General features: G+C 32.3%; 1 protein-coding gene across 1 annotated transcript in view; it reads left to right on the top strand.

Moving 5' to 3' along the window:
• Positions 1-14943, top strand: part of LOC147071150 (cell adhesion molecule DSCAM-like) — a 524338-nt gene that overhangs the window by 368021 nt on the left and 141374 nt on the right. Inside the window, exon 9 of the mRNA XM_085948380.1 lies at positions 6605-6735. Within this exon, the coding sequence (XP_085804506.1) occupies positions 6605-6735 (131 nt within the window). The remainder of the gene's footprint in view (positions 1-6604; positions 6736-14943) is intronic.

Genomic DNA, 14943 nt, shown 5'->3' with positions numbered 1-14943 from the left:
TTTTGTCACAGATGTTTTCTATTTTGAAATAATATTATGATAATTCATCGAGACAATTACTTATAGAAATATAATTGATGAAATTTGTTTTATTATTTTTTCACATCTGTTGGATTCACTCAATATATTTGTATTTTAGCATCACATCACTTATAATTCATTTTCAAAAACGTAAACGAGCGTGATTTCTTAATACCGAAAATTACGGTATTTTGGATTTTTAAAACCGGTATTTCGGTATTGATAAATACTAGAATACCGGTTTTGAAATACCGGTATTGCAATCCCTATACCAAAACACTACAAGAGAGCCTTTAAATGCGTTGTATTTAAGAACATTTACGTTTGCCAGATGGACATGGCAGCGAATGACCGGAAGCTGTGAAGAGTGGAAAGAGTTAGGGGTGGTTTTCATCCAGAATTGAATCGACTCCAGCAGATGATGATAATAAATAAAGCTGGAATATTTTGTATAAGGAGGTATTCAGTAACATAACTGACCTACTTATACCCCTGACAATTTGTAAGAATTGATAACAGCAAATCGTCAGCAAACGTATGATATTGTAATTATGTGTAAATTATTAGTAATTCATATCATATATTCTATTGTATTAACATCATTATAATCGAAAAACTAATTTATTACAAGTAAGAACGCTTAAATAGGCAAAATTATTTAATATCACTTTTTACTATTATAAGAATTTATTCAATTTATTCTGCGTACCTACAAAATTTTTAATTATTTTAAGCCGTAATACACGCGTTTTAAATTACCAATGCCAGTAAATTGTAGCATGATCTGGATATTTTCACCAATTTATAATTTGACAGCAATTCACTGAATGTTTTTCATCCGAATACGAGCTTTATTTGATTTGCAAAACTAATAAATGGTATGAAATTAGTGACACAGTGCAGTAGAAAAAAACTTATATAATATTTATAATTGGAATAAATGTGTTGCTTCTCTACCACCAAACATTTTTTAGTTTATACATAGAATATGTATTCTTTAAAGAAGTGTATAGGTTATACCTGGATACAACTCAAAAAACCTTGGAAAGTGTGCACTAGAGTATGCATGCACGATGTCCATTTTAAATAACGTATTTGGTTATAATAGACGTTGATAGTATCCATTACTGCAGTAGCAACATTGAAGTCGCGCGCACGAAGAAAAAGTTTACTCTGAAACTATTAGGTACATCCAATCTAGTGAAGTATGATACATCAGTGTGTGCATGTCGAACTCCTATGGGCTCAGAGTGAGAGGCTTTCTTTGCTTACAAACAACTTAAAGTTAGTGCTCATGATTCCTTATTTCCGTCATCCTATCCAGATCAATACAGTTCATTAAATTACCACCACAGTACATTTTATTACCGTAAAAAGGTCAACATAAAAAAAATGAAAAGTCGACTATATAATGAGATTGGCTTGTCCGAACTATCCGAAGTCCGACTGTTGGACTTGCAAACACCGGAAAATTATTAAGGTAAAAATATTATTATCACCAGCTTGGGGTCAATTCATATCTGAATGAAGCCATCCCTTAGCTTAGCTTAGCTTAGCTTGAGTATCAATGTATGGCTGCATTACATTTGTAGAGTGGTTATCCATTCGCCGAGTAATATTTCCGGCTAGCTGCTATTTGGTTTGACGATTTCAATCATATCCCTTCACTGCATGATTTTTTTTTTTTGAAAATTTTTATATTTCTCGGTGTCAAAATGCCTTGTGAATGAAGGAAAAATAATATTTTTTTTTTTGAAAATTACATTAAATTTTGTATGTTACAGCGTGGTGTCGCAAATTTACGACATTAGGAAATCTTACATTTCAGTATGACAAAATACAAAACCAAATGATAACAATCATAAAAACACTAATGTACACACCTTATTTGATGTGTAGATATTTTTATTCGACCAATTTCAATCTTCTGTACATTTTTTTTTATTTGTTTACAAATGCGCATTTTCACGTACATACGAATTCATCAACTGTCAAAGCAGAAATGCAAGGACTATAATGCAGAAATGCTTTATTTCTTGAAATGTCCAAACAAAATCGGTAAAGTAGGATGTTTATGGTAAAACAGTTTTCTAGGCATCGAAAAAGGATATTATTTGATAATTTACACAGATGGCATTGGCTATATCGAAATTGTTTGAAATGTCGTAAATTTGCGACACTATGCAGTAAAGGGATATTGTGTTGTCTTTCCTGACTCTTGATCGATTTTATAGACTTTACGCGTTATATCTAACATGCACCTTTCCATGGCACGTGCCGCTACTGTGTTTATTGTCTTATATTCAAGGTGCATATTATTATTTACGTTAATACTATACAATAGGACACTTGTTTAAAATTTTACGCTTTATGCAAAGTGTGAGTTTACGTCATAATACGTTCGGTTGTATGAGCAATCTCTCCATATTAATTATACATCCTGTCATGATAGATGCTGTTGATCTACTTAATTTAAGTACCATTGATGACGATCTATTTTACTGGAGGACAGTAGTTGGTCAATACATTTGCTTTCGAGATAACTGTCTTTTAAACTTACTTTACAGTTTTTATTTGCTAGGTGACGCATCTTATCCTGGAGATCGTTCGAATACTTCAATGATTACTGTCATAATCATTATATAGATTTGATGAACGTCGATGAAAAAAACTCAAATAAAATTTAATCTATTCAATATTTTTTTACCTCCTGCCTCTGGAAACCAACTAAAACATCGAAGGCCGACATTTATTTCCACGGCGGGATTGCAAAAACCGCAAAAATATCATTGAAACAACCTGTTTTTAACGAATTTCCAGTTTCGCCAGTGGAAACTAGTGAATTGGGAAATTAATTCATTTCCTGTCTAATCACGTATTTCATTAAAAAACACATTGAAAAGTTACAACCGGTTTGAATGGTATCGGAAAATGTGGTACGTTTAATAGAAAATTTGAGGTAAAATTATTTGTAGTACCTACCTATGTATGTTATAAATGGTTTCGTAGTTTAGTTTTCCGTTTTCAATTTGTAGTACAAATAATTGAGAATTTTTGTAGTTACATAATAGTACTATATCATCATCATCAGCCGGGATAAATCCACTGCTAAATGAAGGCCTCCCCAAGCTTCTTCCAACTTTCTCGGTCCTGTGTCTTTTGCTGCCACGTATTTCCGCCGAACTTTACCAGTTCGTCAATCCAGCGGCTTTTAGGGCGGCCCTGTAGCCGTTTCGTGCCCCTTGGGTACCACTGGATGTCCAGCATATTTAGCCCAGCTATTTGTCCAGCGGCCGTCCTTTCGGCGAGCAATGTGTCTATGAGCAATGAGCGTAGTACCTACTATATAAATCAAAATAAAATATTGACATATCAAAATAAGGTGAGTTTAATAATTTATTATATACAATTCTTATGAATGCCTTAAAAACGGATTATTAATTCTCTACAAATGCATTACAATTTATAATATACTAGCATTTGTACCTAGTTTTGCTTCGGGGTTTTCCTTGGGGTATGTGAATTTTTCTGTTCCTGTTATATTTTACGAAAAATAAAATAATGAATGAGCTGTTAGTTATTTGGTCCTGAGTGTCAATGCTTTATATTATATTAATGATTATATTTGCAATATTATTAATCAATAATTAATACCTAACTACAAACAATGAAAGAAAGAAAATTATCATACATACTTTAAATTAAACAAATTTAATTAAAATCAACTGGAAAAAACGAGCCATTGAAAATAAAATTACGCATAGATCCTTTTTTAATTTAAATTATTAATATTTTGTTAATTTAAAAAACATTGAATTTTTTATAAAACAAAAATAATAAATTTTTAAGATAAAATTATTTTTGCGTTACTTTCTGTTGAACAGCTAGGTTAGGGAACTCAGCTTAATTAGGTTATGTATACAAAAAGTAAAGATGAAAAGTTTATTATTATAAATATAACCTAACTTAACCGAGTTTCACCCCCAAAATACCGCGGTTAAACATATTGGAATCTTCAAATTTTTAAAGTAGTTTTTATATGAGTTGTGACAAATAAATTTGAATATAAGTAATAATATGTATAATAAAAATAATTCATTACTACAAATTGTGAAATTAAAATATACATTGTTATTCATAAAACGATGTACAGATGAAATGTAATCAGCGAAAGGTACTAAATTTATTGTTGTGATTGTTGGCGTAAACTGATATTATGTTTTGCAAATTTCTTTGGGAAATTTTTGTTTTTTTCAAATTGAAAATATTCGCAAGTTTAAAAATTCTATTCAGGTTGCAGACACTAATTAATTTGTACGCATACTTGCCTCAATATGGGAAAATGTATAATTGTATAAATATAATATAGTAATATTGCAAATTTACGTTGAATGAAGTATACAATCAAATACGAAACATGAAATCCAAAAAGCCGAGACAAACTTTTGCATTCATAAAATTTATCGAAAATTGTTTTCTGATATTACAAATTATTTTGTTTGGGCTGAATATAATTTATCGAGTTCTCCATTGATTCCTCCCTCACGGTCCAATGGGCAATACTTTTTGATTGGAAATCATTTGACATTTTTAATGTTTATTAAAAACATCAAAGTCTGAGAATACGTCTAATCAAAAACACAATAAAAACTTTTTTTTATTAACTCAACGAAAAAAAACTCTCTCGATTGATTGATTTTATTTTGACGACAGAACGGATAACAAAATCGTTGAGTTCCTAAGGACTATGAATAACAATATACAGATGTAGAATTAATCGAATTTTGTTAGAATATTTTATAATCAATTTATTCAGTATAACAACACGAATATTTATTAATCATATCTGTGTTAAAGTTTTGACAATAAGACAAGTACAATTAGTGATATAATATTATAAATAAAAATGTTAGGACAACTTTTCACATTTATTTATGCGACAGGATTCAACCATGTAAATACATTAAATTTATGTTTTAATTTTTTAATATGCCAGTATTCTCAAGTAAGTTCTCAAAGTCCTGTTCACATAATAAAGCTGGATTGGGCACATAATACATTTCTCCAATTTATGTATTTAGGCAAGTATAGATTCTTTTTCTAAATGTAAGTCAAAAGAATTATTATCATCCACGTTTTCTTATACGTATAGGTACCTACTGTCAATAATATAAACCATGTCCATCCGAAGAGAATTTTTCATTTCAAAACATTTTGTTCTACTTCTTCATGGGTTCATTGACAATCAATATTTACTAGCAAGTTTTATTTTTCATATTTCCACCAATGTCGCTGGTAAATTTGAGGTCTTCAAGATATCATATCACAGGACGGAGGTAATGTTTAATGATGCTTTATATCGTGAGGTTAACCTATTTATTAAAATTGATAATTTTTTTTCATTATTCTCAAGATAAATTGTGTTTTCAATTATATTATAATTTATTAATTTCTTCGGTACTGTTCGGTTATACGGAATACAGCGGAAAACGCATTTTGAAAATAGCCGATAAACTGGATTATTTGTTAGTTTGGGTTAGTTTAGGTAAGGTTGGGTTAGGTTAGGTTAGGTTAACCTAACAAATAATCCAGTTTATCTTCTATTTTCAAAATGCGTTTTCCGCTGTATTACGTATAACCGAACAGTACCATTTCTTCTTCTTCTTGGTAGGTACTAAAATACTATGTAGATCGTAGACTCCTCCCATATGACACTATCCATCCATATTGTACGAGGTCGACCCGGACCCATCCTGTGTAAATGTGGCATCCCGTCATTAAATTAAACGATTTATGCGATGTGTGGGCCTCCGTACACAGCCTACAGTTCGTAGTTGTATCTTCATCTCCACCCAAACTGTGTGTCATTGATGAGTCAGAAGATACCACGCAGCACGCTACGCTCAAATGAGTCCAACACTCTTTCCATGATTTAGCCATGCACCAGGTTTCCGAGTCACACATGACAACTGGTCTTATAGTGTTTTGAAATTTCTTATTATTAGGCATATTATTGATTTATTTTATGTTATTAGTAATTCGGTAATTTTTTGCATAATATTTTCATTGTTATTTATAATTGTGCCCACGGTGGCCGAGCGGCCGAGCGGGTTTCGCGTCAGCTAATAATGTCATGGGTCTCAGGTTAGAATTTCTGTTTTTCAATTTTGTGTTTGGAGTCTAAGCATGGACCTAATACAGGCTGAGCAAGTGTCTACCATCCATTTCTCGTAAAAACAAAAATCACTTTGTGGAGGCCCATATTATGACTTTATTAAGGTCGGACGTGGAAAAAAATATAATTATTGTTAATTTTGTATCTTCACTATAATTTAATTATGGCTCATTGACCTATCTCTGCTCTGATTATACTGTTTTTATACACTTAATAAACCATTGACAATTTATTTTTGATGATGACCTTGTCGTATTTTTTTTTCGTTGTTTTATATTTCTTATTTTTGAGGTAGTTCCAAATTATGTTTGTAAATTAATGCACACATCTTAAATTAATTTTATAACCATTTAATTCTTAACACTGAATTATTACAATCCGTTAATTAATGATTTTCCACGATTTTAGATCCACCACGTGTGACGATAACCGTTGGTTCCAGCGAAGATCCTGAGACACTGAAGGAAGATGGTGATGTCCAGCTCATCTGCAATGCAGAAGGCAGACCAGTCGTTGACAAATATGCATGGTTTAGAGGGGTAAGTCATAATAAATTGTATGGCAATATCAATGGAAAATACGATTTAACTAGGCTATAATTATAGATATGAATAGGAGATTAATAATCGTATTTAAAAAGACATTTAGACGTGACACGTAACATAGTATAATTTAATGTGTTGAATTTTAGCAGGTTATGTTGGATTACAAAAATATCAGTACCTATTAATGTAGAAAAAAGTCCTTTAATTTTTTTAACAGTGTTTTTTTGCGGAAGTGCAAACCCTGCATCCGTAGAAGGTAAGAAGTGATTAAAACTACCCTTTCTGAATTGTACGCAGTAGCTTATTTCAGATATCTTCTTTTCCGCTTTAACCCCTTCGACTTGGAGTTGAAAATGATCAAGACAAAACGCAATCGCTGACCTTTGTCGCCTTATAATTCAACCCCTTCGGGCAGATGCCGAGCAATTTATCAACCCCCTGCGGCGGCGCGCAACCCTGCGGTCGATCCACGAATTGATTGCCGTCTCGAAAGGGCTGTTTTTCCATATTGATCCATTTTGTGGATTCAATTACGTTGGGAGAGAGATATTCCAAGAAGGTTTTTTTTAGCCAGTGATCTAGTTTTTATATTCATTTTTGAAGCTGTAGAAAGTCGCGTCTCGATTGGTTAAATTTGTATTTTAACAAACAAGTCCAAAATATTATAGACAACCTCCACAATTATTCATCACATCTCCACATATCTTTTTAAAAACCCTAATGTCTCGATATTATTGTTGGGGTACAAAAGAACGGAGGCACATTTATACGATTCTTTCCGTTACCTACTCAGTACCTACCTTTTCTAAAAGTTATATCTTTAATGTGTTGGCTACCTTCACTTGTAAAGTAGTAATATAATATATTTTTATATGTAGCTGAGGAACTGATAATGTTATTCTAAATATATTCTGTATTAATGTGCCCCAGTATCGGAGGACTTTGACGCGGATTGATGGGATATTGATAGTTTTATTAAAATTGTAATTTTCGAAAATATGTCCTGTAATTATTATAGTTGTTTTTACGCGTATATTTTTGTTGTTCTACTGTCTTTTGAATTACGGGAGTAAGTTAAGTGGGAGCTACATTTTAATACAATTGATCAACGTGTAAGTTGAGTTGAATAAAATTGAGGTTCTTTACATTATTTAGGTCGAAATTAAATCGATCTGCGGAAATAACTTATTTCCATTTTGATATGATTGGTTGACTGTCGTGAGTCACAAGAGTGCGTTTGCCTAAGTATATGAATTAAATGAGCCATCTTCTTCCAAAATTTTTTTGAAGTGATCTGGTGAAGTGATGTTAACGAATTAATAAACTCGCAATGATGCCATCGTTAGAACGACTCTATAATTCAACTTAAACTAGTATGTGAAAATATTCATAATATCAATGTATTTTTCAGCATTTAACAGAGCGTAGAACAATAAAAGTTAATATATGAAAACGCGGCATTAGTGATATAGGTATACACGAGTCAAATTTCAAACTAATTTTGTTCTAAATTTATTGTAGTAAAACCACATTTATCAAGATCACTCATACCCTAGATCAGGGTTTCCCAAACTATGTTCCGCGGAACACCAGTATTATGCCAAACCTGAATAGGTGTTCCGCGACCATTTGGAAAGGTTTTATACACTGCAAGACATTTAAAGATCTTCTACTAAGTAGAAGCAAAATAAGTTAAACTAAAATAATTAAAGAATCTACTTCATATTGAAAGGCGAGTGATGATCAATCTTCACTGATGTTTATGACGTCAAGTATCTAGATAGATCATGGCTCCCACGAAGGGGGGGGGGGCTGACAGGCCTCTAGCCTGGGGGCCTGGGCTTATGGGGGCTTGGCGTGAGAGATTGACAAGTCAAATGAGATAAACACACATCACAAACATGCAATAATAGTAAAAAAATGTCACCTGCGGCGCTGTTTCACTTTAAGCATACTTACATTAAATAATACGTGGTTTTGCCTTACTTACAATTTTTGATTATTGTCAATATTTGACATGTCCATAATTGTGCATATCAACATAAAAGTGGGTGTATTAAAAATACAAAAATTGCTAAAATACCCTTAATTTTACCTCGAACACCATTTGGAATATGCAACTGTAGATCGTTACGTCTCCTTTAACCTTAGCGATAAGTAGGGGGCCCGCTTCGAGATGTAGGAACCATGATCTAGGTACAGGCGTAGAACCATCTTTTCTCACACCGTGCGCATGAAATATTGTTTTTAACTGACCGGCTGACAAGTCTTGTCAGTTTAACGACAGTTGCCAAAATTGGCAGAACGGTCAGCTGCGCTAATAAATAACCTACAAAATAAACTAAGTGTTCCGTTAAAATTTCTGGATTTGCGAAGTGTTCCATTGAATAATTTAAGTTGTGTGCTACTTACTAATATTTTATTGGTAAATTTTTCAACTTCGTAGACGTTACAATACTCAGGAAAATAACCCCTGTGTTAATCCGTCATCATTTTCCCTACTAAAATCTCAGCTGTTAAATAAGTAATTTTACTATGGTAAATAAATTCAAATCTTTCCTCTCTAACTTATTCATAAATCCAATATCACAACCTTGAAACAATATTATTATTGACTTTCTTAATACATAATCAATAACTTTGGGTAGCTGGGTAGGGCTGATTCGTTTGACATCATTTCGAATTATCATTGTGACTGTGTCCATATTATTGTTACTACTTAAAGTATCACTCAGTATCAAGGACAAAGAATATCGTGAGATATAATAATAATCATTGTGGATAATGTCATCTTAAATTAAGATATTTTTATTATAAATTATTGAACCTTCAGGGTACTGTTCAGTTATACGGAATACAGAGGACAACGCATTTTGAAAATAGCCGATAAACTAAATTATTTGTTAGGTTAACCTAAAAAAACCTAACCTAACCTAACCTAATCTAACCTAACTTAACCCAACCTAACCTAACCTAAACTAACCCAAACTAACAAATAATCCAGTTTATCGGCTATTATCAAAATGCGTTTTCCGCTGTATTCCGTATAACCGAAAAGTACCAAAATTTCAAGTGGTAGTTTCTTGGCTGTCGCTTAGTTCTCCAACAAAAATGTTTTCAATCTATTTAATTTGAATCGTAAATATTTAAAAAAAAAAAAAATGACGATTTCAGGGATACATCATTTTCAAAATCATGTTTCCTATCGGGAACCATACTCCTTTATTATTTTTGTTACATATTTAATATGTTCAATATAACACTCGATACGTTAGTAATGTACTATAATCATCTGTCAAACTATCATGAGATTTTTGATCATTTTGATGAGAACCATTTAGTTTATTTCGTGACTCGATTAAAATACGATTCCTTTATTTGTGTCAGTTTATTTTACCACGTTTTTTTTAGCTCCTATTCTTGTTTGTCTGGTACAGATTTTTTCTTGTGTCAAGTACAATTTTTTCCTTGTTTTTTCAAGATTTGTATTGGACAATTGAAGATTTTTAACTAACTTCCCGACTAGCTAGACATTTGAAACTTTTACAATATATCAGAACACGACGACAATGCATCCTTTTAATAGGTTTTTATTTTACTGGCTTTTAATTAACTTTTGGCCATCTTTAAGCGGAATTGAATTCATTTTCAGTTAATTCTGTTTTGTATGTTTTGGAAAAAAATCGTTAAAAGTAATATTTACTACTCACTATTATTGGTTGCTTAGGGGGTCCTAGTAACTAAATTATTAATATGTATACGTGCGTTACTATGGAAATCAATAAAAAAATGTCAAAATGACATTTCAGTATTCTATAATATTTATTCAGTATTTGTATCAAGTACAAAAAAAGTATTTATTAATACGTAGAATTGTCAAGTTTATATGATTCAACAGAGAATTTAAAAACGTGGTATATAAAAAGTTCTTTTTATCTTGTAATTATTTAAAATTTAGAATTGGCGTTTGTGTATTTAATACATGTCAATCTCTCTTATACATTTACGCTTTTTATGCATTGCAGATAGGCAGATAGATAGATCAAGACAAAATAAATATATAATGTTATAAAAAATATTCAGCAAATAATTCATAAGATTATTTAAGAATCATACATTCTTTATTTAAAAACCCTTAGACTCAAACCTGTATCCATCGAATTTTGACGAATGTGCTTTATCAACTTTTCTAATATGTACATTCCGGAAGTATTTTACAATTATATAATATTATGTTCAATACACATTTGTCTTCTCTTCGCTAACGCCACATCGTCATATCCTTTCAGGCGCATACCGTGACGTGAAAAACAAGAGACGCTCTTCAAAATTGTGCTGGGAGCATCCCAGGAAGAAATTTCCTGGACCATAGTAATTTTTTTCATCGGTCGAGCGACATGAGAAGAGACCTTCTCTCACACTGTGTGATGCCGAAAGCTTACTAAAAGCTTATTAGTTACACTTTGTGGAAACCTGGTTTAAATTAAAAGTTCACTGAATGTCCTCAAATATTACCAATATTGAACGCACGTTTAACGTTATAAACTTTAATGCATAATATTATGATTTTTTCAATTTATTTATTTTCAATTTATTTATTTTTAACATATTGTGGACATTACAAATTATAAGTTTAAGACATTCACAACATGACATTTAGAAACAAAGAAATATAAAACAGTATTACATAAAAAAGAGATAGATAGTATTAGTATGTTATTAGTAGAAAATAATAGTAGTAAAATTAATAGTAGAAATGTGTAAATACAAAAAATATTAATTAAATACAAGGAAGTACACCGGATGAGTTAAGCAGACCCCATTTTAAAAATTTATAAAACAACGTCCAAATATACTCATCGTCACGTAGGTGTAATATATCAACACCCGAAGCAATTTCGTTGAACATAGTTATCGCCCTCCCAATTGGTATTACCAGTGGCAGGTTGGTTCTGCACCTTGGGAGAATAAACAACGGATGCCGTCGATTCCTAAGGTAATTATCAGAGACACACAAGCCAACACCACCAAGAATGGCAGAGTTCACATTTACGCGGCGTATAAGTAGTAGTTAAATAACATGTAGCTAAATAAAGATCCCTTCTAAGTTTTAAGCTACAGTATGTAAGCATACCTAAGAGAAAGTCAGTCGGATAGAGCCACGGGTAATATCCATACAGCCGAAAGTAAAGGAATCTCAAAAATTTCTTTTGGACTCTCTCCACCATAAGGCCGTACTTCAACTGATGCGGGGCCCAAACGATAGACCCACTCTGAAGTCTGCTTCTAACTAAAGAGTTATAGAGAATTTTCAGTACCGCATGCATATTATGATGCAGGCGTAATTATTGAATCTATAACAAAAGTTTATTGTATAATTATTATTGTACCTGAAATGAAAATATAAATAATATTAAAATCTACAGGTTTTTTAAAAAAGGTTTTATCGATAGCTATTTCGGTTGTAACACCATTATCAAGACTATTCAGATAAGCCGTTTGCCTTTTCTTAAATACTATGCGTATAGATAGAGACAAAATACATTTTCTTATTCTTTCCAACAATATTATGACTGTGTAACATCTTTGAAAACCCTGAGTGGGTTTTTTAATGGATATCAAAATTTACAAAATTTCTCGAAAGTACACTGTTCGAGTGCTTTGGTTATTATTATTCTTCTTGACATTATTAATCAATGAAAATATTATTAGTATGATTGTATTAATCATGTGCTTAAATTATATTTAATAGTGGCGACGAATGCATTTTTAAAAAACCTGTAGAATTTAATATTATTTATATTTTCTTGTAAAATGGAAATCTACTAACTATGCTTACTCAATTAATTATTGTACCTTATTACAGTCACCCTTATATTTGTGTTTCCTGTATCCAACTTTATGTTCGACAAACTTGAGAATTTCTTTCGTTGAAATTGAAATATGGTAATACTCAAAGGGGTTGTGATTAGCATTTGTCATGATTCAACACATAATCTTGTGCGGGATTCAATAAAGCTCAACTGATAAAGCTCTCTGCGAAACCACCTTGACCGGCAAAGTGCAATTATCTGATATGTAGATGTTTATTGTATTAATTATTTTATTCCACAAAAGCCCCACGAATTTCATGGTTATGCTAAACCCCCCTCACCTTGCAATCATTCTACAGGAACAATCTTTGCACTGCAGTGTGGACACAGAAAGATGCGCGGGACGTGATAATATAATTCTACACGCGTTTCCTATAATATATCACTTGGGAATGCCATTATAGTACTTATTATTATGTGGGTTGAAAGGGAAATGCGTTTGAAATCTGTCCAACCTTCAGTTCGCCTTGTGACTTGGTTACAAGTCTAATTATTCCATAATACATCACAGATTAAGTTAAATAAACAGATGGATAGCTTGTCAGAGAATTTAAGCCAATTTAAAAAATTAGGCTATTTGTTTCAAAATCGGTTACTTACCCCCATTTTAATTTAAAAAAATATTTTTCTTGATTATGGTTCTCCGAGTTATTTCAATTACGCTGCTTACGCGTTGGCTTATAATGTCGTGGTTTCCAGGTTCGGATCCTGGGTCTGTCAAATACTCATATTGCTTTTTAATTTAAACCTTATAGGTTGATAAAATGAAAAACAACTATTTCTGGTAAAAACATTTTTTTTAATGAAAACCTCCACTCTGTGGTGCCCCATATGATCCTATTGGAATCAGACATGGTCAAAAGGAAAAAAGAAGAAAAAATAAAATTCAGCTTAGTTTGTTAGTAAATAGAATAATTGATTCGTAGATTGATAACAGAGTCGGTTATTTTTTACAACGTTTTTCTTAGGTCGTATTCTCATTTGTTCGGTGGTTGTTTGTCCGGTATAAATCTTGCAATCGATTTTTAACTAACTTCCCGACTAGCTAGACATTTGAAACTTTTAGAATATATCAGAATACAATGCCAATACATTTTTTAAATAATTTTAGCCATCTTTAAGTAGAATTGAATTCATTTTTAGTTAATTCTGTTTTGTATGAAAAATTATTTCGATACCATTATTGGTTGCTACGGGGTTCTAGCAACTAAATTATTATAAATCTCTATATATATAAAAATCTCGTGTCACGATGTTTGTGGTCGAACTCCTCCGAAATGGCTTAACCGATTTTTATGAATTTTTTTATGTATATTTGTTAGGTATGAGAATAGGTCAACAAGTATATTTCATACCGCTAGGTGATTAGGGTATCTCTATCCAGAATTTTTTTTCTTTTATTTTTTTTGCAAATTTCTTTTTGTATTTTTTTTATTATTTTGCATTAAAAAATATCTATAACCCCAAATTTTCACCCTCCTGCCCCCACCCTCCTATTTTTTAATCGCGATTTTATTATTTTTGTATGAACAAATTTTACCGTCGTTCGTATTTCAAACAGAACGAAATTATTTATGTTGTTAAATGACAGATGGCGCTACGTCCGAGAAGAATTCAAAAGAAGTGTCGCGTCATTTTGACATTTCATTCGGCATATCACAACGCAGTGCGTGCAAAATTTTATACGATTTATTTTAATTTATCTATTTATATGTGCGTGTATTACAGTGCACAATACCATCAAGACGCAAGGGGGGCCATTTGGGCCGTCGAACGAATAAAGCAACAAACATGCGAAATAGTAGAGCAGAAAGAACAGACGAACAAATCCAACAAGATAACAAAAACGTGCGTGTAAGTCGTGTTTTGCGTGTAATTGTGTCGCAATTGTGTGCATCCCAATCACAAGAGGCACGAGCTGAACGAAATCAACAACGACAATTGGAACGGAGCCAAGCGCGCCGGTTCGTAGTTAACACACGCAGAGCAAATGACCGACAACGCCAACAAGTACATCGAACATTTACATCCGCTTCGTTCCTTCGTCTCGCATTCGAGTACGAGCCAGATATTGAATATTCCGCTCATCCGAAAGTACTGATTGGTGCTATGGACAAAGAATGTCCCCATTGTCATGTGCTCAAATTCAAACATGAGTCAGCCGGGATGTGTTGCGCATCAGGAAAAGTGCAACTACCAGAAATTGAGATACCACCAGAACCATTGAACGGCTTGCTCATCGGCACGGTTCCAGATTCAAACCTGTTCCTGAAGTCCATTCGCACATTCAATTCATGCTTCCAAATGACTTCGTTCGGAGCAACAGAAA

The sequence above is a fragment of the Rhyacophila brunnea genome, unplaced genomic scaffold (assembly GCF_057557595.1).
Source record: "Rhyacophila brunnea isolate RB1 unplaced genomic scaffold, BYU_Rbru_1.0 scaffold_20, whole genome shotgun sequence".
Lineage (NCBI taxonomy): Eukaryota > Metazoa > Arthropoda > Insecta > Trichoptera > Rhyacophilidae > Rhyacophila > Rhyacophila brunnea.
This window is presented reverse-complemented; position numbering and strand designations above follow the sequence as displayed.